Here is a 25,041-nt window from a genome sequence, read left to right as displayed (position 1 = left end):
CTTCTCCAGTTGCCCACAGTCCCCCTGGAGACATCTTTGGCTGTTGCCTCAGTACATGGACTCCCTCTGCCTGATCCAGTCGTATCTGTGACTAAACCGCTGAAGCTCCAGGTTGGAGCCCTTCATTCGGAGTTAATTTCTTTCCTCATCCTGCCCAAAGCCGTCAACACTGTGCTGCTGGGCCAGACTTGGCTTCGACTTTATGCCCCAATTCTGGAATGGAATTCCGGTGAGGCAAGTGTCTCAACCGCTGTCTGGGGCAGATCCATCCAGCCCAGCCTACTCACAGTTTGCCGATGTCTTCAGCAAGAAGGAGGCTGAGGAGCTGCCCCCAGACCGGGCGTATGACTGTCCTATTGAACTGGTTCCTGATGCCTCCCTCCCTCGTGGACGGGTATACCTCTACTTGCCTGAGACTCAGTCTATGTCCGCTTACATCAAGGAGAATTAGAGAGGGGTTTCATACGAAAACTATCCTCCCCGGCCGGGGCCGGGTTCTTCTTTGTCTAAAAGAAAGATGTATCTCTTCGACCTTGCATCGACTACAGAGGCCTCAATCAAATCACAGTCAAGAACAGATATCCGTTGTGGCTAATTTCTGAACTGTTGGACTGCATACGAGGAGCCAAGATGTTTTCCAAGCTAGACCTGCGTGGGGCTTACAACTTAAACCGGATCCGCCCGGGGTGATGAATGGAAGACTCCATTCAACACCTGAGATGGGCACTATGAATACCTGGTAATGCCCTTCGGCCTGTGTAACGCTCCCGCGGTCTTACAAGTGTTCGTCAATGACATCTTCCAAGATCTCCTCTATGTCTGCGTCGTGCTCTATCTCGATGACATTATTCTCCAGATCCGATGACTCAAGAGAGACATGTCCATCAAGTTCTGCTGTGATTAAGGTAGAATCACCTGTATGCCAAGCTTGAGAAGTATCGTGTTTGAGAAAAACTCTGTACTCTTCCTGGGCTACATCATCTCGGATCAAGGCCTCAAGATGGATCCTGAGAAGGTAAAGTCCATCCTGGAGTGGCAACACCCTCAAGGCTTAATGTCCATACAGCGTTTTTTTGGGATTCGCCAACTTCTACCGGCAGTTAATCACCAAAAACGTCATGAATGCCAAGATGTGGACTCGAGGGACAGAATCTGCATTTAATAGCCTTAAAAGTGCCTTCACATCAGCCTCAACCCTCCACCATCCTGATGTATCTCGACAGTTTTCATTGGAGATGGACGCCTCCTCTGTTGGTGCAGGCGCACTTCTGCTCCAGAGAGGTCCCAAAGAGAGGGCTATTATTCTAAACTTTTTTCTTCTGCGGAACGCAATTACTCGATTGGGAATCGAGAGTTACTAGCCATCAAATTGGCCCTGGAGGAGTGGAGACATATACTAGACGGCACGGCTCATCCCATTCTGATATTTACCGACCACAAGAACCTCACCTATCTTCAGTCAGCCCAACGGCTGAACCCCCGTCAAGCCAGGTGGTCGCTGTTTTTTTGCCCGATTCCAGTTTGAGCTCCACTACCGCCCTGCCAACAAAAATGTGGAGACCGATGCACTGTCCCGGTCGTTCGAGACAGAGTACACCATGGAATCTCTGCAAAATATCATTGATCCATCCTGCATTATTTCTGTCAATCCTCTGCAAGTTAGAGACATCCCTCCAGGGAGGACTTTTGTGCGCCTGGCAGTCAGAAGGAGAATTCTTCGATGATGACACAGCTCCAAACAGGCGGGTCACGCAAAACCCGAGATTTGATTGCCCTTAATTTCTGGTGGCCCATGCTGCCCAAAAACATCGGAGACTTTGTCTAGTCCTGCACGGTGTGCGCTGCTAACAAGGCTGCTCACTCCAAGCTTGCTGGTATTCTCCAACCGCTGCCTGTGACCAATGCTCCCTGGCAGCATATAGTAATGGACTTTGTCACGGACCTGCCTCCCTCTGCTGGATGCAGTACGGTCTGGGTGGTGGTGGACCGATTCTCGAAAATGGCTCATTTTGTTCCGCTGACCGGCCCACCTTCTGCTTCTGGACTGGTCAACCTCTTCATCCAACTCATCTTCTGCCTGCATGGCTTACCCCTGCTTATCATGTCTGATTAGGGGGTTGAGTTTACCTCAAAGTTCTGGAGAGCCCTCTGTAAACTCCTTGATGTAAAGTTGAACCTTTCTTCTGCCTACCATCCCCAGTCCAATGGTCAGTCGAGAGGATCAACCAAATCATGAAAAACTATCAAGGCAGCATGATGACTGGGTGCAGCTTCTTCCTTGGCCCAGTTCTCTTATAACAACCACACAAGTGAGTCCACTGCTGCCACCAGGGCCGGACTGACCATCGGGCAGTTCTGGCAAATGCTAGATGGGCCGCTGAACAGTGGGCCTCCTGCTGGCTGTCTGAACAATCAGTGTCCGCTCAGGCAGCAGGGTACAGCATTTGTAAGGGGGCAGCCGGCACAGCAGCTAAAAACTGTCATCCGACTGTAATAGCAGCCGTGGTCTGTGCTGCTATTACTAAATCTCCCTGTGCTGCTTTAAAATCTCCCCCTCCGGCTCCCCTTCCCTGCTCTTCACACAACCTCTCCTCCTCCTGCTGCTGTTAGCAGTCGGGACATAAGGGAAGGGGAGGGGAGACTGTCAGCACGCTCTGTGTTGGGCTGTAACCAGGAGAAGTGCTGGAGAGAAGACCATCACAGCATCAACCTGCTGAACTCCCTCCACAAATATCCTACATAAAAGTAAGTGCATGTGTGTTTACAATGTGTACTTTATATGTGTATAATGTGTGCATGTAATATGCATATTTGTGTGTCTGTGATGTGTACATGTGTGTGTGTATATAAAGTGTGTGATGTGTTCATGTGTGTGTATATATAGTGTGTGATGTGTGTGTGTGTGTGTGTGTGTGTGTGTGTATATATATAATGTATGTGATGTGTACATGTGTGTGTATATATAGTGTATGTGATGTGTACATGTGTGTATATATAGTGTGTGATGTGTTCATGTGTATATATATAGTGTGTGATGTATTCATGTGAGTATATGTAGTGCGCGATGTGTGCGTGTGTATATATAGTGTGTGAGTGTGTGCATATAGTGTGTTTGATGTGCATGTGTGTGTGTGTGTGTGTATATATATATATATAAGTGGAGAGCGCTATAGCTGTTGTACTGTATGTATTTCACTCGTAGTTTAAAAACTGCAGATTTTACCAATGGATTTTGTTGTGGCAAGGGCTCGTTCACACACTCCTGAATTGCTGCGTTTTTTCCGTCAGGAAATTTGTCTGGAAAAAACGCAGCAGAATATAGTAGCAGCATAGTGGATGAAATTAAAAAAATCTCCTCCACACGCTGTGTGAAATTTCTGAGCCGAAATTGACCAGCCGTGCGTAATCTACAGACCGCAGCATGTCAATTCCTGCTTCGGAAAGTGGGCAGAATTGCTGCATTTTTCATAGGAGATCTCTCCATCTTCTAACATTGAGAAGAACACAGCAATTTATGCACCATTTTCTGTCGCAAACACCGCAGGAAATGGTGCGTTTTTGCCACAGCGGAAAGCCTTTGACTTTCAAACACACTATATGCAAAACTGAGTGTGCTACGTGTTGTACTGGACGATGGTTGTTGTTGTTACAATCTGATTGTTTGCATTAAAGGCTGTGTACCCTTTTGAAGTGGATTTTTTTTTAAATAAAATGTCAGTCAGTGTGTTTTGTGCAACTCTATAATTAGTTTTTATTAAAAAATCCTTTTACTTTTTGAGATACAGCTGCTCTGTATCCTGTATACAGAGCAGCTGTATCTTACGCTGAATCCTGAACACGTCAGGTGCGTGGGACTGACGGGTTCAGTGTCAGAATGTCCTGTGTGTCTCTGACACGCAGGATCCACATATAATAGATCACATCTAAGTTACTTAAATGTGGTCGATTACACATGTATACAGTCGGCTACTCTATTGATTCCGCCCAAAAAAAACGGAAACCTTGCGAAACAGAGACAAACGGAAACCATTAGCTACCATTGAAATCAATGGTAATGGTAACGGAAAGCTATGGTTTCTGTTTGGTTTCCATTCGTGGGTTCCCCTGACGGAAAGGCCTGATGGAAACCATGCGCGGAACCCCGACGCAGGTGAGAATGAAGCCTAATTGTTACTGCATGATCTGTACAGATGATGGAGGGTACTATTTTTTGGGGTGTACGCAACTCCCAATATATCATTACCGTTGTTCAGGTCATACTGGAAGCTGCTAACCTGACTTAGCATATGATCTCTGTACTGAGCTTGGTTCTGGTGCTGTATATATGTACTGAGCTTGGATTTTGTACTTTATATATGTACTGAGGTTTGTTCTGGTGCTGTATATATGTACTGAAATTGGTTTTGGTGCTGTATAGATGTACTGAGCTTTGTTCTTGTGTTGTATATATGTACTGAGCTTTGTTCTGGTGCTGTATATATGTACTGAGCTTGGTTCTGGAGCTGCATACATGTACTGAGCTTTGTTCTGGTGCTGTATATATGTACTTAGCTTGGTTCTGGTTCTGTATACATGTACTGAGCTTTGTTCTGGTGCTGTATATATGTACTTAGCTTGGTTCTGGTGTAGAGCAGATGGTATTGTTGCAATTCATTGTATGTTTAATCAGAACCTGTCTGCTATTTTAACCCCTTGAACCGCCACCATGCAGTAATACATGACCTGACAATATTTCCAAACATTCCACTCTATGTTTGTTTCAGATGCAAATCTTTAAAATCAACTTTTAAAATAGTCCAGGCTATATGCTAATTACTATATAAAGGGTCATGGATCGGTGCCGCTATCCTGTAGAGTCATACACTCCTAACTGCAAGTCCACCTTTCCGTGCTTGGTTGACATCTCCCTGGTTGTTCTACATCACTACCAATCTCCTCCAACTTTCTTGGATGCACCATTGCCTTGTACCCCATGAACACGCACCGTTCAGCGAGTTGTACTCTGCCTGGCTTCATCACTGACCGCGCATGCCAGGGGAGAACAAGGCAAAGGAGAAGGCTGATAGTAATGTAGAACAGTCAGGGGTATGCCAATCAAGATCTGGTGGGCGCCATTTCAATTTTCACCTCAGGCAGCAGAAAAGCTAGAATTGGCCCTGGGCGGTGGCGCAATTGAAACCAGCTGCCGAAACCCCCTCATGCACTAAGTGTATCTGCCTTAGGGCATATTCACACGAGCGTGATTTGCGTCCGTGCATGGAGCGTTGTTTTCGCGCGCCACGCACAGGCCAATAGAAGTCAATGGGGCAGTACAGACAGTCCGTGATTTTTGTGCAGCGCTTGTTCGCTGCGTACAAAACGCGACAAGTTCAATATCTCTGCGTATTTCGCGCATCACGCACCCATTGAAGTCAATGGGTGCGTGAAAATCACGCATGTCATACGGAGGCACCTGCGTGGAACGCGCGTTTTTCACGCAGGACACGTTGTCTCTATGCTAAGGAGTTTGAGCTAACTAGTCGAAACCAGCAGAAAAGCAGGAAGTAGCTTAGAGACCAGGTTTTCAAAAAGAGGCCAAACCGTTTACTCCTGCACCACAAGCAGCTTGCAGCCATGCCTTGCCAGATGGATGTTGCTAAGCTAATCACATTAGTTCAGGAGCGGCCGGAGGTAAGGAACACCCATGCGGAGTCATACCATGACCGCACACTCAAAGAGGCTGCATGGGAACATATTGCCGAGGCGCTGTTCGAGCAGGAGTGGGCCGACAGCCGCTCCCGTGACCGCCAACGCATTGGTGTGTGTATATATGTGTGTCGACATATACATGTATAATGCCATCCATATTGCCTATTGCGTCCCTGTTGAAACAATGCCTGTCATGGGCAACGTTTCGGTTCAGTGGCATCTTTATAGTAGCTGAAAGTAAGGTCTGTTCTTGTGTGGAGGTGTCGTACTGTCATTTATATGCAGTATCTGTGTGCGCAGTAACATCTGGTGTGTTGCTTGAATGATGTGTTCTTTATTATTTATACAATGGACGATGTAAAGAGACGGTGGCGAAGTTCCAGGGACCAGTTCCGGAGAGAATATGGTTCCAGCGGCCGCAGCGGAGAAGGTGGCACCTGGAAGCGTCGCTATATATATTATGATCAGCTGTTGTTCCTGCGGGAAATAATGGACATGCGACCGTAAGTACTCGTTGTTGGCCCTTTTTGCAAACGTGACCTCCCAAAAATGTCATATACGCCAAAGATGCTTTGTGTTTGAACAGTAAATTGTGTTCCTCAACTGACGTCTCCCCTATGTTCTAGAACTAGCGACAATCTTGACACGTCGGAAGAGGAGGCACGGGCCGAGTCTACCCAGGCATCCGAAGCCGCCGCTCCCCTGGTCACCCTAACCCCGGACCCCACTAGAGAGGACCCTGTCCCAGTCGCCTCAGCGCCAGAACCGGGCCCACCGGACCAAGTGGCACCTACCCATGCAGCACCCCGCCGCAGACGCCCTGTGAACCCGTCCACAGGTACACAGGTGGACGCGCGTGTTCTGGAGTACCTGCGGCGTGCAGCTGATGAGGAAAACTGCGACTACTTTTGTCGCAGCATGGCACCTTTAATGCGCCGGGTACCAGAGCATAGGCTGGCGCGCCTGCAATCGAACATGCTGTCGCTCCTCGGCAGTGCTACACCCCCGCTTAGTCCAGGGCGGTGCTTCACTGCTATCGAGCAGTGGCGTAGTGTGTTTATGCCCTCCGCGGGGGTCCATTTGCCAGGGCACTCACAACCTGCCCCTGCCATATCGCAGATGCCGCAATATCCTCCAGGGCCAAGATACCTCTCCCCTGGCCCAATGGCTGGCCCTGTCCATCACTTCCCTCCCTACTCCCTACCTGCCCCAAGTTTTCAGGCTTCCATCCAGCCTCACGGCTACCAGCCACAGTATCAGCACCACTATGCTGCTCAGGAACATCCTCATCAGGCCCGGGGACAGCATAGTGGTGCTGATATGTCTGCATATACATCGCCGCCACATGCCTATCACCATCTGTAGGGGCGCGTGTATACTAAGGCCAAATGTCCAAAAGCCATGACAGCCTTGTAATCATTCCTGGTAACTATCTGCAATGCATCATGTTGGTGCCAATTTTTGTTGGGGTATGTAATCCCCCGTCTGTTTTTTTGTGTTATGGAGTGTATGTGCAAATAACATAAACGCCAAAGTTATATATTTCACTCCCGTGTGGACAATCCTTCTGTTACATAGCTCACCGATTTCTATAGCCTCTACCGCTATGAGGTGCCATGGTGTAAGAGGTTTGGACGGTATGACATTTCTCCACCACATCGTTGAGGTCTTCGTTGATCGGAAGGGGTTTGGAATACCAGGAACTGAGGTGTTATTAGAATAGTTATTGTTTAGCCATACCTAGCTCCACTCACGCAGAAAGGGGAGCTGACATAGGGCAGGAAATCCTTTGTCTACACAAGAGGATGTTATGTCAAGAAATTGGTGGCTTAAAAAAAGGAAATTCCAAACCCCTCCCGAGGTTTAAGCTTGCAACCCACGTCAAGGGGCCTCAAGTTTTGCAAGTCCCTAACCCTACCCCATCCCCCTCAAACTAAAAAAGGACTAGAGGGATAAATAGACGTTCGACAAAAGAATACTAACTTCACCACACCTCAAATGGCTACGTTCTGCCAGGGTACATCTCCAGGCTGGCTGTCAAAATACTCTGCAAATTGCTGGCGCACTCGCAGGCCAGATGTCGGTGGCCGCCCTGGCCGAGCAGGCTGGGCGATGCTGGTGGTGGGTGCAGTTGTTAACATATATTCCCCATCATGAGCGGCATCATGGATGCGGGTAAAGTTGTGCAGCACAACACAGGCTTTGATCACAGATGTCACATTGGCCGGCGACATTTGCATTGCTGTCATCAGGACCCTCCACTTGCTGCACATGATGCCAAAGGCGCATTCCACCACTTTCCGTGCTCTGCCTAGCCGGTTATTGAAAATGCGCCTACGGTTATCCATGCCCCTCCGCGCATATGGACGCATGACTTGTCTGCTGAGGGCAAAACCCTCATCTGCAACCATAACATAAGGAACGGGTGGACCGCTGGTGCCAGGGAGGATGTTAGGCACGGGAACATCAAGTTGGTTAGACATTAGACGCTGGCCCATTCTGGACGAGCGAAATATGCGGGCATCCGCAGAGCTTCCATAGGACCCGATGTAGACGATGGTAAAGCACAAATTACAGTCCGACAAGGCCAGCAAGACTATGGAAAAAAAACTGCTTGTAGTTGAAGTATCGAGACCCAGAGTGGGGGGGTTTCTGGACACGGATGTGCTTCACATCGAGTGCACCAATACAGTGGGGAAATTGAGTGCTGGTTTCAAACTGCTGGGCTATTTGAAGCCAGTGTTGGGCCGTAGGCTGAGGCATCACGCTGCTCTTCAATCTCAGCCACAGGACCACACAGGTTGATGGGACAATGCCGGAAATAGTGGACACTCCAAGAAGGAATTCGAAATGAAGGGAATGGTAGCTATTGCCTGTCGCCAAAAATCTACAGGAAATCAGGAACACAAACCACAAAGCCAACATGTTAGGTAGGACATGAAGCACATAAAACAATGTGTAACCTGGATTAAGAAACAGCACATACCGTAAGGTGACAAGGAGACGCTCCTCTGGGGAAATGCAGCGCTGCATGTTGGTGTCCTGGCCGAACCAGCTCCAGCAACATATCAAAGACAGGCACAGACAGGCGGCAAAAGCAGCGAAATTTATCTGGGTGACGATGGAGGTCAGCATACAGGGTATGAAAATGCCCTTTAGAGGTGCGTTGTGCCACTATTGGGTGAACCCACATCCTACCTGATCTCCGCCGGTGTGGCAGTAGCATGCTACGGCGTTGGCCAAACCTCCGGCAAACCATCCATGCTAAGAGGACACGGGCCAGAGAGCTAGGTGGCATCAATGCAGTGGGGCATACAAAGTAACCGCAAATACTCGTTCGAACACTCTGTTGCACCAAAAGCTCACAAATTCTTGTAGCTTACACTTTTTGTAGGCTGGCGAAAACAGAACACCTGCTTGCGTTCTTTACACGCGCAGGAAAAATGCATGTCTTAAGCGCGTAATACACGCACACATGGCCCAAATACGCATGCCACACGCTGCTGACACGCGCGCAAAATGCAGCGTTTGTTGCACGCGCAGAAACGCAACGTTCGTCTGAATAAGCCCTTACAATGACGCTGATTGGCAGGGCAGAAAGACTTGCCCCGCCAATCAGCGCCTTTCAACCTCTTCTGTTGTTGAAAGGCACTGATTGATTAGCTCAAGTCATTCTGCCCTGCCAATCGCCGTCGTTCAGCCCCAGCAGACCTGCTCAGAAGAAAGCAGGCCTGCATTGACATAGGAAAGGGATCGGGGTGAGTATGTAAAATTGTTTTTTTTCGGTCTTTTATTCCACTTAAAAGTGTGAGCGGCATTATCTACGGGGGGAGCTATATGTGGGGCACTATATACAGGGGAGCTATATGTGGGCCACAATCTACAGGAGAGGCTATATGTGAGGCAATATCTACAGGGGGGGGGCCATATGTGGGACACCATATACAGGGGGTCTATATGTGGGGCACCATCTAAAGGGGGGCGCTATATGTGGGACACTATATACAAAAAAAAATCCTTTAGAATAACGAGCATGTACTGTACATTATTCTCGTGGAAAAGAAGTGGATTCGTTGGAATTGGATTTATCAAGGACTATTCCTCTTTTCATTTACACCTGTTTTAATAAATCTCCCCAAGTCTTTTATAGCTGAAAGGTGGTCCCAGCCCAGCACTGGCGGCTGCGTATGGCCTGTGTGCTTAAAAATGCCAGGGCTGATTTTAAGTCCCAGTCCGGCCCTGGCTGCCACACCGTTCTTCATTGTTTATGGCCACCATCCACAAATTCCTCTCCCGGTGTCAGCTACGTCCCAAGTGCCCGCAGCTGACTCTGCATTCAGGGACTTCCTGCAGATCTGGCAGAAAACCCGATCCTCTATTCTTCTGGCGGTCGCATGAAGCAAAAGGCAGACACAAAAGGCAAAAGCCGCCTCAGTTTCTTCCGGGTACCAAGGTCTGGCTGTCCTCTAGGAATATCCGGCTGAAGGTGCCATCATATAAGTTTGCTCCCAGGTTCCTTGGACCCTTTGAGATCCTACAACAGATCAACCCTGTGTCCTACAAGCTTCTGCTGCCCCCCCACACTCAGGATCCCCAACTCCTTTCATGTTTCCCTCCTGAAGCCTGTGGTCCTGAACCGCTACACCAAGACTCCTAGTCCTGCAGTTGCCCCCAGCTGCTCACCAGAGGTATTCGGGGTCAAGGAGATCTTTGACTTCAAGAGCATAAGAGGAAAGGTTTTTTATTTGGTGGATTGGAAGGGGTTTGGTCCAGAAGATAGGTCCTGGGAGCCAGAAGAGAATCTCAATGCTCCTACCCTCATTAAGAAGTTTCTCTCACGCCCTGGCCCCAAGTAAGAGCAGTGATACTGTAACATCCAAAGCCGCGGATCGTCGTTCTAACTTACCCCCTGATGGCCGCGGCCATGGACGAGTGAGTGCTGGGCGGCATCTCCCTCCTGAGAGATGCCGGCACTCACTTCCGCATCACTGTACTGGCTCCCATAGAGCCTTAAAGGGCCAGTACATGCACATGTCAGAAATCTGTCATTAACCCATAATTTCCCTGGACTATAAAAAAGGCTCTGCCCTTTCACTCATTGCCTGAGCGTTGTTGAGTTTACCCGTGTTAGTTTTGCAAATGATCCCATAGTGTTTTCCTGTTCCCAGTGTTCCTGTGCCCTGCTACTTGTATCCTGTATCCCGTGCTATACCTGGTTTTGTGTCCTTGAAGTATTGGAGTCGTGTGCTGCTTGCGTCCAACTGCTGTGTTACACCGCACCTGGTGTCTGCTGCCAAGTTCCCATCTGAGCCTAGCCATTACTACTGTCTGAAATACCACAGGTACCCTTGTGCTCGGACTATAGACTTTGTCGAGGTACCCTTTTTGGCCACCTGCTATCCCGCTACGGCGGTACGGCCCAGTGGGTCCTCAAACCCACAGATCGTGACACTCTATTTAAGAAGACAAAAGGGTGTTCCCGCAATAAACATTGATTACATATCAGTTTAATACCCTAACCGATACCAAGAAATCTAGGGCACATGGTGCTACTTTCACAGCAGAGAGTTTGCCACATGTGCACAGTCATTCTACAGTACATTGAAATTTATGGGAGATATGGAAACAGCCACAACATGCTGGAGATCAATAGTGATCACAAACATGTGGCATAATCTCGGGTGGGAATAGGGCACTCTCTTTTTTCCTATGAAACCTGAAACCAATCAAACTTTTGGCATAACAAATTGAAATTCCAGAAAAAAGATTATTGTGTGAAAACCTTTTTAAATTAGTTATCCAGGACTTTTAAAAATCTTTACTAGGACAGGGAATGTACTCATTCCTAAAAAATGCCCTCCCACTCCAGCACAGCGGCCTGTTCCTCACTGCTCCACCACTCCTGACTCCCATAGCTCTCACGTGTGGATCATCGGCCACGTGACCGCTTAGGCTGGTGATTGGATGCAGTAGCACGTGACTGAGACTGCGCGTGATCACTGCAGGAACTTCCAGGACCAGAAGTTGTGCTGTAGCAGGGGCAAAGCTACAGGGAGTGCAGAGGTAGCAGTCACACCTGGGCTCTGGTGCTTCAGGAGGCCTAAAGTCCCTTCTGCCACATAAGAAAATACCAGTATTATAAATGGCACATGGTAGATGCGGGCCCTGGTGCGGTTTTTGCATTGGGGCTTAAGAGCTTCAACTTATGCCTCTGCGCTGTAGCATGGCAGCATTTCATTGGTGAGTACCGGATAGTTTATTATTATATAGCATTCCCTGCCCTAGTAAAGATTTTTTAAAGTTCCAGATAACCCCTTTAACGCTTATTAAAATAATATAGCACATATATCGCCCCTCTTAAAGATTTGGGTACATAGGAAATCTATTTTGTTTACCAATAATTGGCTGCATTTAAAATATGCCTGCCATTAGATCTGGATAAATCGAGAAAAAAAGGAGGATAAAATTCTCCAGCGCTGTCCAAATGTTGTGGAAGGATTCAATCCAAGGCAAGAAGTTTAAATAAGATATACAGTGAAGGAAATAAGTATTTGATACCTTGCTGATTTTGTAAGTTTGCCCACTGTCAAAGACATGAACAGTCTAGAATTTTTAGGCTAGGTTAATTTTACCAGTGAGAGATAGATTATATAAAAAAAAAAAATAGAAAATCACATAGTCAAAATTATATATATTTATTTGCATTTTGCACAGAGAAATAAGTATTTGATCCCTTTGGCAAACAAGACTTAATACTTGGTGGCAAAACCCTTGTTGGAATTTTGGCCCACTCCTCTTTGCAGATCATCTGTAAATCATTAAGATTTCGAGGCTGTCGCTTGGCAACTCGGATATTCAGCTCCCTCCATAAGTTTTTGATGGGATTAAGGTCTGGAGACTGGCTAGGCCACTCCATGACGTTAATGTGCTTCTTTTTGAGCCACTCCTTTGTTGCCTTGGCTGTATGTTTCGGGTCATTGTCGTGCTGGAAGACCCAGCCACGAGCCATTTTTAATGTCAGGGTGGAGGGAAGGAGGTTGTCCCTCAGGATTTGACGGTACATGGCTCCATCCATTCTCCCATTGATGCGGTGAAGTAGTCCTGTGCCCTTAGCAGAGAAACACTCCCAAATTATAATGTTTCCACCTCCATGCTTGACAGTGGGGACAGTGTTCTTTGGGTCATAGGCAGCATTTCTCTTCCTCCAAACACGGCGAGTTGAGTTAATGCCAAAGAGCTCAATTTTAGTCTCATCTGACCACCGCACCTTCTCCCAATCACTCTCAGAATCATCCAGATGTTCATTTGCAAACTTTAGACGGGCCTATACATGTGCGTTCTTGAGCAGGGGGACCTTGCGGGCACTGCAGGATTTTAATCCATTACGGCGTAATATGTTACCAATGGTTTTCTTGGTGACTGTGGTCCCAGCTGCCTTGAGATCATTAACAAGTTCCCCCGTGTAGTTTTCGGCTGAGCTCTCACCTTCCTCAGGATCAAGGATACCCCACGAGGTGAGATTTTGCATGGAGCCCCAGATCGTTGTCGATTGACAGTCATTTTGTATGTCTTCCATTTTCTTACTATTGCACCAACAGTTGTCTCCTTCTCACCCAGCGTCTTACTTATGGTTTTGTAGCCCATTCCAGCCTTGTGCAGGTCAATGATCTTGTCCCTGACATCCTTAGAAAGCTCTTTGGTCTTGCCCATGTTGTAGAGGTTAGAGTCAGACTGATTAATTGAGTCTGTGGACAGGAGTCTTTTATACAGGTGACCATTTAAGACAGCTGTCTTTAATGCAGGCACCAAGTTGATTTGGAGCGTGTAACTGGTCTGGAGGAGGCTGAACTCTTAACCCCTTAAGGACGCAGCCTAGTTTGGGCCTTAAGGCTCAGAGCCCATTTTTCAAATCTGACATATTTCACTTTATGTGGTAATAACGTCGGAATGCTTAAACCTATCCAAGCGATTCCGAGATTGTTTTCTCGTGACACTTTGGGCTTCATGTTCGTGGTAAAATTTGGTCGATATATTCAGTCTTTATTTGAGAAAAATTGCAAAATTTAGAGAAAATTTAGAAAAAATAGCATTTTTCAGAATTTAAATGCATCTGCTTGAAAAACAGACGGTTATACCACCCACAATAGTCACTAGTTCACATTTCCCATATGTCTACTTTAGATTGGCATCGTTTTTAGAACATTATTTTATTTTTCTTGGACGTTACAAGGCTTAGAACATAAACAGCAATTTCTCATATTTTTAAGAAAATTTCAAAAGCCTTTTTTTTAAGGTACCTGTTCAGTTCTGAAGTGGCTTTGAGGGGCCTATGTATTAGAAACCCCCATAAAGCACCCCATTTTAAAAACTAGACCCCTCAAAGTATTCAAAACAGCATTTAGAAAGTTTTTTAACCCTTCAGGCATTTCACAGGAATTAAAGCAAAGTGGAGGTGAAATTTGCAAATTTCGTTTTTATTTCTGAATTTCAATTTTATTCTATTTTTTTTCTGTAACAAAGAAGGTTTTACCAGAGAAACACAACTAAATATGTATTGTCCAGATTCTTCAGTTTTTAGAAATGTCCCACATGTGGCTCTAGTGCGCTCGTGGAATAAAACACAAGCCCCAGAAGCAAAGAAGCACCTAGTTCATTTTGGTGGTGCTTTTTTATTAGCATATATTTTAGGCAGCATGCCAGGTTTGGAGAGGTGTTGAGGTGCCAAAACAGTAGGAATCCCCAAAAACTGACCCCATTTTGGAAACTACACCCCTCAAGGAATTAATTTATGGTTATTGTTACCATTTTGACCCCGTAGTTTTTTCACAGCGCGTATTTGAATTGGGCTGTGAAATTAAAAGAATGACAATTTTTCCAATAAGATGTCATTTTTGATCAGAATTTCTTATTTTCACAGGGAACAAAATGCCCCATTTTGTTGCCCAATTTGTCCTGAGTGCGGCAATACCCCATTTGTGGTGATAAACTGCTGTTTGGGCCCATGGGAGGCCTCAGAAGGAAAGGAGCGCTATGTGTTTGTTGGAGTCCAGATTTTACTGGATTGGTTTTCGGGTGCCATGTCGCATTTGCAGAGCCTCAGAGGTATCAAAGCAATGGAAACCCACCAAAAGTGACCCCATTTTGGAAACAAAACCCCTCAAGGAATTTATTTATGGGTGTTGTGACCATTTAGACCCCACAGTTTTTTCACAGAACTTATTTGAATTGGGCTGTGAATTTAAAAAGAAAAACTTTTTTCCAATAAGATGTAGTTTTGGCTCAAAATGTCTTATTTTCACAACGAATAAAATACCCCATTTTGTTGCCAAATTTGTCCTGAGTGCGGCAATACCCTATTTGTGGCCATAAACTGCCGTTTGGGCCCATGGGAGGTATTAGAAGGAAAGGAGCGCTATGTGTTCTTTGGAGCACAGATTTTGCTGGATTGGTTTTCGGGTGCCATGTCGCATTTGCAGAGCCCCAAAGGTATCAAAGCAATGGAAACCCACCAGAAGTGACCCCATTTTGGAAACTACACCCCTCAAGGAATTCATTTATGGGTGTTGTGACCATTTAGACCCCACAGTTTTTTCACAGAATTTATTTGAATTGGGCTGTGAATTCAAAAAAATGAATTTTTTTCCAATAAGAGGTAGTTTTGGCTCAAAATTTCTTATTTTCACAAGGAATAAAATACCCCAATTTGTTGCCCAATTTGTCCTGAGTGCGGCAATACCCCATTTGTGGTGATAAACTGCCGTTTGGGCCCATGGGAGGCCTCAGAAGGAAAGGAGCGCTATGTGTTCTTTGGAGCCCAGATTTTGCTGGATTGGTTTTCGGGTGCCATGTCGCATTTGCAGAGCCCCAAAGGTATCAAAGCAATGGAAACCCACCAGAAGTCACCCCATTTTGGAAACTACACCCCTCAAAGAATTTATTTATGGGTGTTGTGACCATTTAGACCCCACAGTTTTTTCACAGAATTTATTTGAATTGGGCTGTGAATTAAAAAACAATTTATTTTTTCCAATAAGAGGTAGTTTTGGCTCAAAATTTCTTATTTTCACAAGGAATAAAATACCGCATTTTGTTGCCCAATTTGTCCTGAGTGTGGCAATACCCTATTTGTGGTGATAAACTGCCGTTTGGGCCCATGGGAGGGCTCAGAAGGAAAGGACCACCATGTGGCCTACTGGGAATTTTCTGGTGCTAAGTCGTGTGTGCAGAAGCCCCTGAGGTATCAGTACAGTTGAAACCCCCGAGAAGTGACCCCGTTTTAAAAACGACACCCCTTAAGGAATTCATCTAGAGGTGTAGTGAGCATTTTGACCCCACAGGTATTGTGTAAAAGATAATGTGCAGCAGTTGGTGCAGAGTGAGATTTGCAATTTTCTATATATATGCCATGTCAGTGTCCGATATATTGTGCCCAGCATGTGCCACCGGAGACCTACACCCCATAAACTGTAATGTTGGCTCTCCCGGGTACGGCAATACCCTACATGTGGCTGTTATCAGCTGCCTGGGCACACAGCAGGGCTCAGAGGGGAAAGATGAGGAGGGGTAAGCTGTGCGAAGTGGATCAGAGCGAGTAAAACTGGGGTAAATTAAAAATAAAGGGATGGATGATAAATTTGAAAACACTCTTTCATACAGAGCTCTGGTTTTTCGGGACACGCGTCACATTGATATATTGTGTCCTTCCTTATCCCCCTCTTATAGCAGACTCTGCACCTCTTTTGACTTTTTCCCTTCTTGCCAGTTTGGGGAACTTCTCCTAAAAAGTGTTGCCCTGGTACGATGCCTGTGGCCCCGCTTCCAGAAGTACTGTAAGGCTTCAGGACTTGATCTGACAAGTCCACCCCTCCCATGTACCTATTGTAGTCCAGGATGCAGTCTAGTTTGGGGGTCCCTGTACTGGTACCTCGTACAGGTACATGGGTACTGGTGTGGCATCTCCCTGGTCTTGTACTTGACACACAATATGTTGCTGCTAGATTGTGCCCTGCTCTCACCCCTTCTGAGTGTTTGCCCAAGCAGAGTCGTAGGGAGGCCTCTCAGGTTTCTTCTAGCAGTGCCGCATGCCGCAGGACTTCTGGAAGCGAGGCAGTTGAAGAGTGGGACGCTGGTATAAAAATTATCCAGGTAGAGGTGGTAACCCTGGTCCAGCAGTGGGTGCACCAAATCCCACACAATTTTTGTATTAACTCCCAGTAAGGGGGGGCATTCTGGGGGCTGAGAACTGGTGTCCTTCCCTTCATATATCCTAAATTTGTAGGTATACCCGGATGCACTCTCGCACAGCTTATACATCTTCACGCCATACCTTGCCCTCTTACCCGGCAGGTACTGGCGGAATTGAAGCCTCCCTTTCAATACACTTCTCGGGGGTGAATGCTGGGAAAACCGGGCACTGAAACGGTCTAATAGGGGTCTCCGTTTATACAAACGGTCAAAACTGGGGTCATCTCGGGGTGGGCACGGCTCATTATCAGTATAATGTAAGAAGCGAAGTATTGCCTCATTTTTATTTTATTTTTTAGTTTCCAGCTCAGTTCTGAAGTTGCTTTGAGGGGCCCATATATTAGACACCCTTATCAAACACCCCATTTCAGAAACTAGACCCCTCAAAGTATTCACAACAGCATTTAAAAAGTTTATTAACCCTTTAGGCGTTTCACAGGAATTTAGAGCAAAGTAGAGGTGACATTTAATTAATTTAATTTAATTTATTAGGCACCATATCCGGTTTGAGGAGGTCTTGTGGTGCTAAAACAGTGGAAACCCCCCAAAAGTGACCCCTTTTTGGAAACTAGACCCCTTGAGGAATCCATTGTAGTTTTCTTGGGGTGCATGCGGCTTTTTGATCAGTTTTTATTCTATTTTTAGGTGGCGTGGTGACTAAAAAAACAGCAATTTTACTATTGTTTTTTATTCAATTTTTTTTACAGCGTTCACCGTGCGCTATAAATGACATATTCACTTTATTCTGCGGGGTGATACGATTACGGCGATACCAGATGTTTATAGTTTTTTTTTATGTCTTATGGAGTTTGGACAATAAAATACATTTTGTAAAGTATAATTTACTTTTTGTGTTCCCTTATTCTAAGAGCCATAACTGTTTTATTTTTCCATCAGGAAAGTCGTGCGAGGACTTATTTTTTGCGTAACGAACTGTAGTTTCGATCAGGACCATTTTTAGGTACATGCGACTTTTTGATCTGTTTTTATTCCATTTTTTGGGAGGTGAAGTGACCAAACAATTGTGATTGTGGTACGGTTTATTATTATTTTCTCTTACGGCGTTCACCGCGCGGGATAAATAACGACATCGTTTTGTAGTTCAGGACGTTACGGACGCGGCGATACCAATTATGTATAGTTTATTTGTTTATTTATATATTTTTATTAATAATAAAGAACTGATAAGGGAAAAAGGGGGACTTTTACTTTTATTACTTTTAAATCTTTTATTTTCTTATTTTTACACAACTTTTTTTTACTTTTTTTACTTTGTCCCACTAGGGGACATGAGGGCAGGAGGCTCTGATCGCTATTCTAATACACTGCACTACATGCGTAGTGCAGTGTATTAGAGCTGTCAGCTGTTCGCTGACAGCAGGCGTAGTGGGTCCTGATTTTGTCGGGACCCACTAGGCTTCCGTCGATGGCGTAGCCAGAGTCCATTGTTAGGATTCTGGTTGCCATAGTAGCCATCACGGCCCGCTATCGTGTAGCAGGCCGGCGATGGCAGCTTAACCCCTAAGAAGCCGCGATCGCTATTGAACGCGGCTTCTAAGGGGTTAATCGGCGGGGACCACCGCGATCGGTCCCTGCACACTAAGCTGTGATAGCCTGCTGTCGGAAACAGCAGGTATCACAGCTCAGACACGCGCCGGGGAAAGATGGCGCCGTGTTTACTCAGGTCAGTAATAGTACTGACCTGAGCGCGAACGTTCTACTTAGCAGGACGTACTATTACTGACCTGAGCGCGAAGGGGTTAATGTTTGGTAGGGGATCAAATACTTATTTCTCTGTGCACAATGCAAATAAATATATATAATTTTGTGATTTTCTTTTTTTTTTTTTTAATATAATCTATCTCTCACTGGTAAAATTAACCTAGCCTAAAAATTCTAGACTGTTCATGTCTTTGACATTGGGCAAACTTACAAAATCAGCAAGGGATCAAATACTTATTTCCTTCACTGTATGTTTAATCGATAAGAATGCTATGCCATTAGATCTGTTCACTTTAAGTACCGGCATGTACATAATACTGCCAGTTTACTAGATCAGGAGGCCTGAAAGATAAATCAGGGATTACTGTAAGCTGCTTTAACCATCTTGTTGAATTGGATGACTGGGTGGCATCAGAAAGATAATCCTGTCAGTCTGTATTTACTATACAATATGACACATATGCAATGATATGGGATATTTAAATGCAAATATTTTTTCACGGAACTATGTTAAAAATCAATCACATTACCTAATATACAAGGGTCTCAGATTAGCATTTATCACCTATAAAACATAGGTGCAGACATCATTACATTTTTATTCTTCCATCATCAAATGTTTAGACCCTTACAGAGGACTTTGTCAAGCATACCAACGCTTGAGGAAAGGGGAAGACGATCAAAATGTTGCTGCCTGCCCTCTGAGGGTTTGAGAGAATGCTTACGTAAGCTTCCCTCGTTGTTACACTGCTTTATACTATTGTAAGCGTGAACTCCTAAAATTTTAAACAGTTGAAATATTGAATGAATCCATGAGAGTAAAATATATCTTGAAAAAACTATGTTGCATGTGTTTCCTTCTGTTAAGCCTATCAATGTGATCAGATACAGGATATATATATATATATATATATATATATATATATATATATATATATATAGGTAAAAAAAGCAATAATTAGTGCACGAATCATGGCGATTCAACCACCCCTTGTAATGGCCCCTGCTTCCCGTCGCTCTATACCTACAGGTCCCCGGCGTCCTTGTCCACACTGCCACACACTTCCTCCATGTTTTGCTTGTGTGGTCCAAGATTATGCCTGCTGTCTTGGGTTTGAATTTCTGTGTACCGACCGTAGCCTGTTTTTGACCATCCGTGCCTGCCGACTGCCATGACCTTTAACTACATTTACAGCAACAAATCTCTGCTGCCTACCCTAACCTATTGTTCACCGGACCACTCTGCACCCGTTACGTCAGCCATGGCCAAGGGAGACTGTGTGTTAACAGCATATATCTTAATCGATAATTGCATAAACAATGTAAACATATTTTGTGTGCAATAAATAGTGTCCTATTATAAATTAAAACACTGACTTTGTGTTAAAGAACCCAAATAATGATCCAGGTTGCATGTAGCCTTCTAGGGACAGGTTTGTAGCTATGGGAGATATATTGATGATAATTTTAAGGTTTGGGAAGGCAGTATAGAGGATTAATTTAGGTTTCAAGATTAGCTTAATGGGATATATCCAGAGTTACAATTTACACTTACTCTGAAGTCAAAATCCAATTTAATGTAGTGTAAAGGGGAGGGGACAAATTGAAAACTCACATGTTTGTGCAATGACTGATAGCAACAACATTCTTTTGTACCAGAGTAACAACCGCAGAAAGATGGTAGACTCCTTGCATTGGGGTCAAATGCTCCGACTAAGGAGGATAGTGAGCAACGATAAGAAAGTTGAACAGCAATTAGATGAAATGTGTAACAAATTTGTCACATGGGAAAAACCCACACAATTAGTACACCAACATAGGCAGTAAGCAAAACTTAGAAAACTCTTTTTAAAAAAAATTGTCAGAAGAATACACAAATTGTTCATTGCTTCTGAAAGGTTAAAATGATTGGGATCAAGCCATTCACACATGTGGCTTGGTCCCCTAAATGGTGATCACCTTACACAGTGCTATTTATAGAATGGTGGTTAGTCCTTTGGTGCAGACCCTAAAGGAAAAATATGACCAGTGACCCAAGTCACGAGATGGTTACTCGAGCAAATTGTCTATTGTACGCAACATAGTGACACTGTACTCTTCTTTAGCAGACAAACTCACTTATATAATGTTTATAATTACATAGTATTTATATCAGATCAGGTCTTGTCCATCTGAGATTGACCAATAGTGAGTGACGTTAAAAAGATTGTTTAATGGGAGGTCCTCTAGGTGGATCGACTCTAACTGGTTCTTCTTGTAAGTTTACTGTATTCATATTTCACATCCCCATGCAGCGATTGTTTGTGAGGGTTTTACTGGTCACCAAGGCGATGGTCCTTTGACTATGGTTGCAAGAAGATGGAGACACGGTTTCTTTTGGCTGACTGGTTTTAACGCATGTTCAGTAGGTGCTGAAGGCACTGGCACATATGCAGTTATGGGATGCATGGCTAGATGCCTCCTGGATTTTTAATTGTGTTTTTTTAACACAGCCGTTATACATGTGTCAGAGACGACATGTGAAATCTTCTATTGCTTCTTCATCAAATGGACGGGCACTTCCTAAGTGTGACATCAGCTAAGGGAACTGAAGCCAGAGCTATGCCCTTATATCCCATGATGATGAGCTTTCATCTCATGAACTAGCACAGCAGTTTAACCAATCAGGTCGCAGAATCTCCTGCTGCAATATCTCCCCAGCATATAGTAATCTGTGTTGTAGAAAAAGGGGAGAATGCACGGCGCCGCCATAGTGCAGGTAAAAACTGATATACAGTATAAAAAGGTAGCTGATGATTATGTGTCTGTCTTCACACTTGCCTTGTAGAATATATCTGTGGAAATACTATATGCTGGGAGGAGGAAAAAGTGAACAAAAATTGGACCAACAGATTAGCGCTGCTAAACTGAATTAAGGATGATCAAGGTAATAATAAATAATATAAGGGCTACACGTTACGACATCGAACTGATGACCTGATGAAGACACGTAGCCCTTATAATAAATTATTTATTACCTTGATCATCCTTAATTTAGTTTAGCAGCGCCGTTCTGCTGGTCTAATTTTTGTACACTTTTTTTACTCCTTTCTCTGGCGGTAACATCTTCTGTTTACCGGATCGGACCTTTGCAGCAGCTTACATCTGGCTCTCCTTAATTACACCCATGCATACATCAGAGTTGTTATAGGTCAGACACAACTCTGATGTATGCATGGGTTTAATTAAGAAGAGCCAGATGTAAGCTGCTGCCAAGGTCCGATCCGGGAAACAGATGATGTTACCGCCAGAGAAAGGAGGAAAAGAAGGGAACAAAAATTAGACCAACAGAACGGCGCTGCTAAACTGAATTAAGGATGATCACGGTAATAAGAAATAATTTATTATAAGGGCTACGTGTTACGATGTGGAACCAATATCTTCATCAGGCCATCGGTTCGATGTCGTAATGTGTAGCCCTTATAATAAATTATTTCTTAGTACCTTGATCATCCTTAATTCAGTTTAGCAGCGCCGATCTGTTGGTCCAATTTTTGTTCACTTTTTTTCCTCCTCCCAGCATATTGTATTTCTACAGATATCTTCTACAAGGCAAGGGTGAAGACAGAGAAGTGCTGAGAGCTGCCATCACTGGATCCCTGCATCATGTTAATATATATATATACACTACCGTTCAAAAGTTTAGGGTCACTTAGAAATGTCCTTATTTTTGAAAGAAAAGCACAGTTTTTTTCAATGAAGATAACATTAAATTAATCAGAAATGCACTCTATACATTGTTAATGTGCTAAATGACTATTCTAGCTGCAAACGTCTGGGTTTTAATGCAATATCTACATAGGTGTATAGAGGCCCATTTCCAGCAACCATCACTCCAGTGTTCTAAAGGTACATTGTGTTTGCTAACTGTGTTAGAAGACTAATGGATGATTAGAAAACACTTGAAAACCCTTGTGCAATTATGTTAGCACCGCTGTAAACAGTTTTTCTGTTTAGAGGAGCGATAAAACTGACCTTCCTTTGAGCTAGTTGAGAATCTGGAGCATTACATTTGTGGGTTCGATTAAACTCTCAAAATGGCTAGAAAAAGAGAGCTTTCATGTGAAACTCGACAGTCTATTCTTGTTCTTAGAAATGAAGGCTATTCCATGCGAGAAATTGCCAAGAAACTGAAGATTTCCTACAACGGTGTGTACTACTCCCTTCAGAGTACAGCACAAACAGGCTCTAACAAGAGTAGAAAGAGAAGTGGGAGGCCCCGCTGCACAACTGAGCAACAAGACAAGTACATTAGAGTCTCTAGTTTGAGAAATAGACGCCTCACAGGTCCTCAACTGGCAGCTTCATTAAATAGTACCCGCAAAACACCAGTGTCAACGTCTACAGTGAACAGGCGACTCCGGGATGCTGGCCTTCAGGGCAGAGTGGCAAAGAAAAAGCCATATCTTAGACTGGCTAATAAAAGGAAAAGATTAATATGGGCAAAAGCACACAGACATTGGACAGAGGAAGATTGGAAAAAAGTGTTATGGACAGACGAATCGAAGTTTGAGGTGTTTGGATCACACAGAAGAACATTTGTGAGATGCAGAACAACTGAAAAGATGCTAGAAGAGTGCCTGACGCCACCTGTCAAGCATTGTGGAGGTAATGTGATGGTCTGGGGTTGCTTTGGTGCTGGTAAAGTGGGTGATTTGTACAAGGTAAAAAGGATTTTGAATAAGGAAGCCTATCACTCCATTTTGCAACGCCATGCCATACCCTGTGGACTGCGCTTAATTGGAGCCAATTTCATCCTACAACAGGACAATGACCCAAAGCACACCTCCAAATTATGCAAGAACTATTTAGGGAAGAAGCAGGCAGCTGGTATTCTATCTGTAATGGAGTGGCCAGCGCAGTCACCAGATCTCAACCCCATAGAGCTGTTGAGGGAGCAGCTTGACCGTATGGTACGCAAGAAGTGCCCATCAAGCCAATCCAACTTGTGGGAGGAGCTTCTGGAAGCATGGGGTGAAATTTCTCCCGATTACCTCAGCAAATTAACAGCTAGAATGCCAAAGGTCTGCAATGCTGTAATTGCTGCAAATGGAGCATTCTTTGACGAAAGCAAAGCTTGAAGGAGAAAATTATTATTTCAAATAAAAATCATTATTTCTAACCTTGTCAATGTCTTGACTATATTTTCTAGTCATTTTGCAACTCATTTGATAAATATCAGTGTGAGTTTTGATGGAAAACACAAAATTGCCTGGGTGACCCCAAACTTTTGAACGGTAGTGTATATATACACACACACACACACACACACACACACACATACATATATATATATATATATATATATATATATATATATATATACTACCGTTCAAAAGTTTGGAAACTTTTTACACTAATGTATTGTAATTTCTACAGGCTACTGTTAAGCCCTGCCAGAGGCAGCTCTTAACAGGAGGAGAAAGTAGGCCTTCATTAGGCTCCTTGGCTGCCATGACAACCATCGGCACCCCATCATCGCGTGGCTGTTGGAGGAGGCAGTCCCTTCTTTCTAACGGCTTAGATGCCACGGTCGCTATTGACTGCCGCATCTAAGTGGTTAATTGGCCAGGATCAGAGCGCTCTTTGTGCTTGGTCATAAGTGTGAGGTGTCAGCTGTGATACACACTTGACACCTGCAGCGTATGGAGCGGGCTCAGTTCGTGAGCCCACTCCATACTGTCACCTCTGCACCAGGACGTACAGGAACATCCTGGTGCATCCAGGGGTTAACAGGTTAACGAGATTGAAAGGGAACTCCGGTGGGAGAGGAAATGGTTCTAGAGCTCTGCTGGCAGCAAACATCATCCGCATCAATCCTCTCTCCCGGAGCCCTTTACCAACTTGGCAGCTGTCCTGCTGCATTGCCGCTGTCGGGGGGAGCAATTTGAGAAATTACAAATTTCTTTTTTTTGTCGGAAAATCCATTTTAATCAATTTTTTTCTGTATCACAAAAGGTTTTACCAGAGAAATGCAACTCAATATTTATTGCCCAGATACTGCAGTTTTTAGAATTATCCAACATGTGGTCCTAGTTTGGTAATGGACTGTAGCACATACCTCAGAAGCAAAGGCGCACCAAGACAATTTTTGGGCCGCCTTTTTATTAGAATATATTTTAGGCACCACGTCAGGTTTGAAGAGGTCTTGTAGTGCCAAAACAGTGGAAACACCCCCAAATGACATTTGGCAAACTACACCTCTAAAGGAATTTATCAAGGGGTATAGTGAGCATTTTAACCCCACAGGTTTTTTGCTGAATTTAGTGGATTTAGTCCGTAAAGATGAAAATCTAATTTTTTTCCAATAAAACTTAGAAATTTTCAATTTTTACAAGGAATAAAGAA

At 44.6% G+C, this 25,041-nt stretch overlaps 1 protein-coding gene across 1 annotated transcript in view; it reads left to right on the top strand.

The window, feature by feature from the left end:
* The first annotated feature begins 202 nt into the window (after positions 1 to 202).
* Positions 203 to 25,041, top strand: part of LOC142741837 (olfactory receptor class A-like protein 1) — a 63,076-nt gene continuing 38,237 nt past the window's right edge. Inside the window, exon 1 of the mRNA XM_075851166.1 lies at positions 203 to 394. Coding sequence (XP_075707281.1) covers positions 203 to 394 — 192 coding nt within the window. The remainder of the gene's footprint in view (positions 395 to 25,041) is intronic.

Source organism: Rhinoderma darwinii, chromosome 2, assembly GCF_050947455.1.
Source record: "Rhinoderma darwinii isolate aRhiDar2 chromosome 2, aRhiDar2.hap1, whole genome shotgun sequence".
Lineage (NCBI taxonomy): Eukaryota > Metazoa > Chordata > Amphibia > Anura > Rhinodermatidae > Rhinoderma > Rhinoderma darwinii.
The sequence above is the reverse complement of the archived record's forward strand: the minus strand, read 5'-3'. Positions and strand labels throughout refer to the sequence as shown.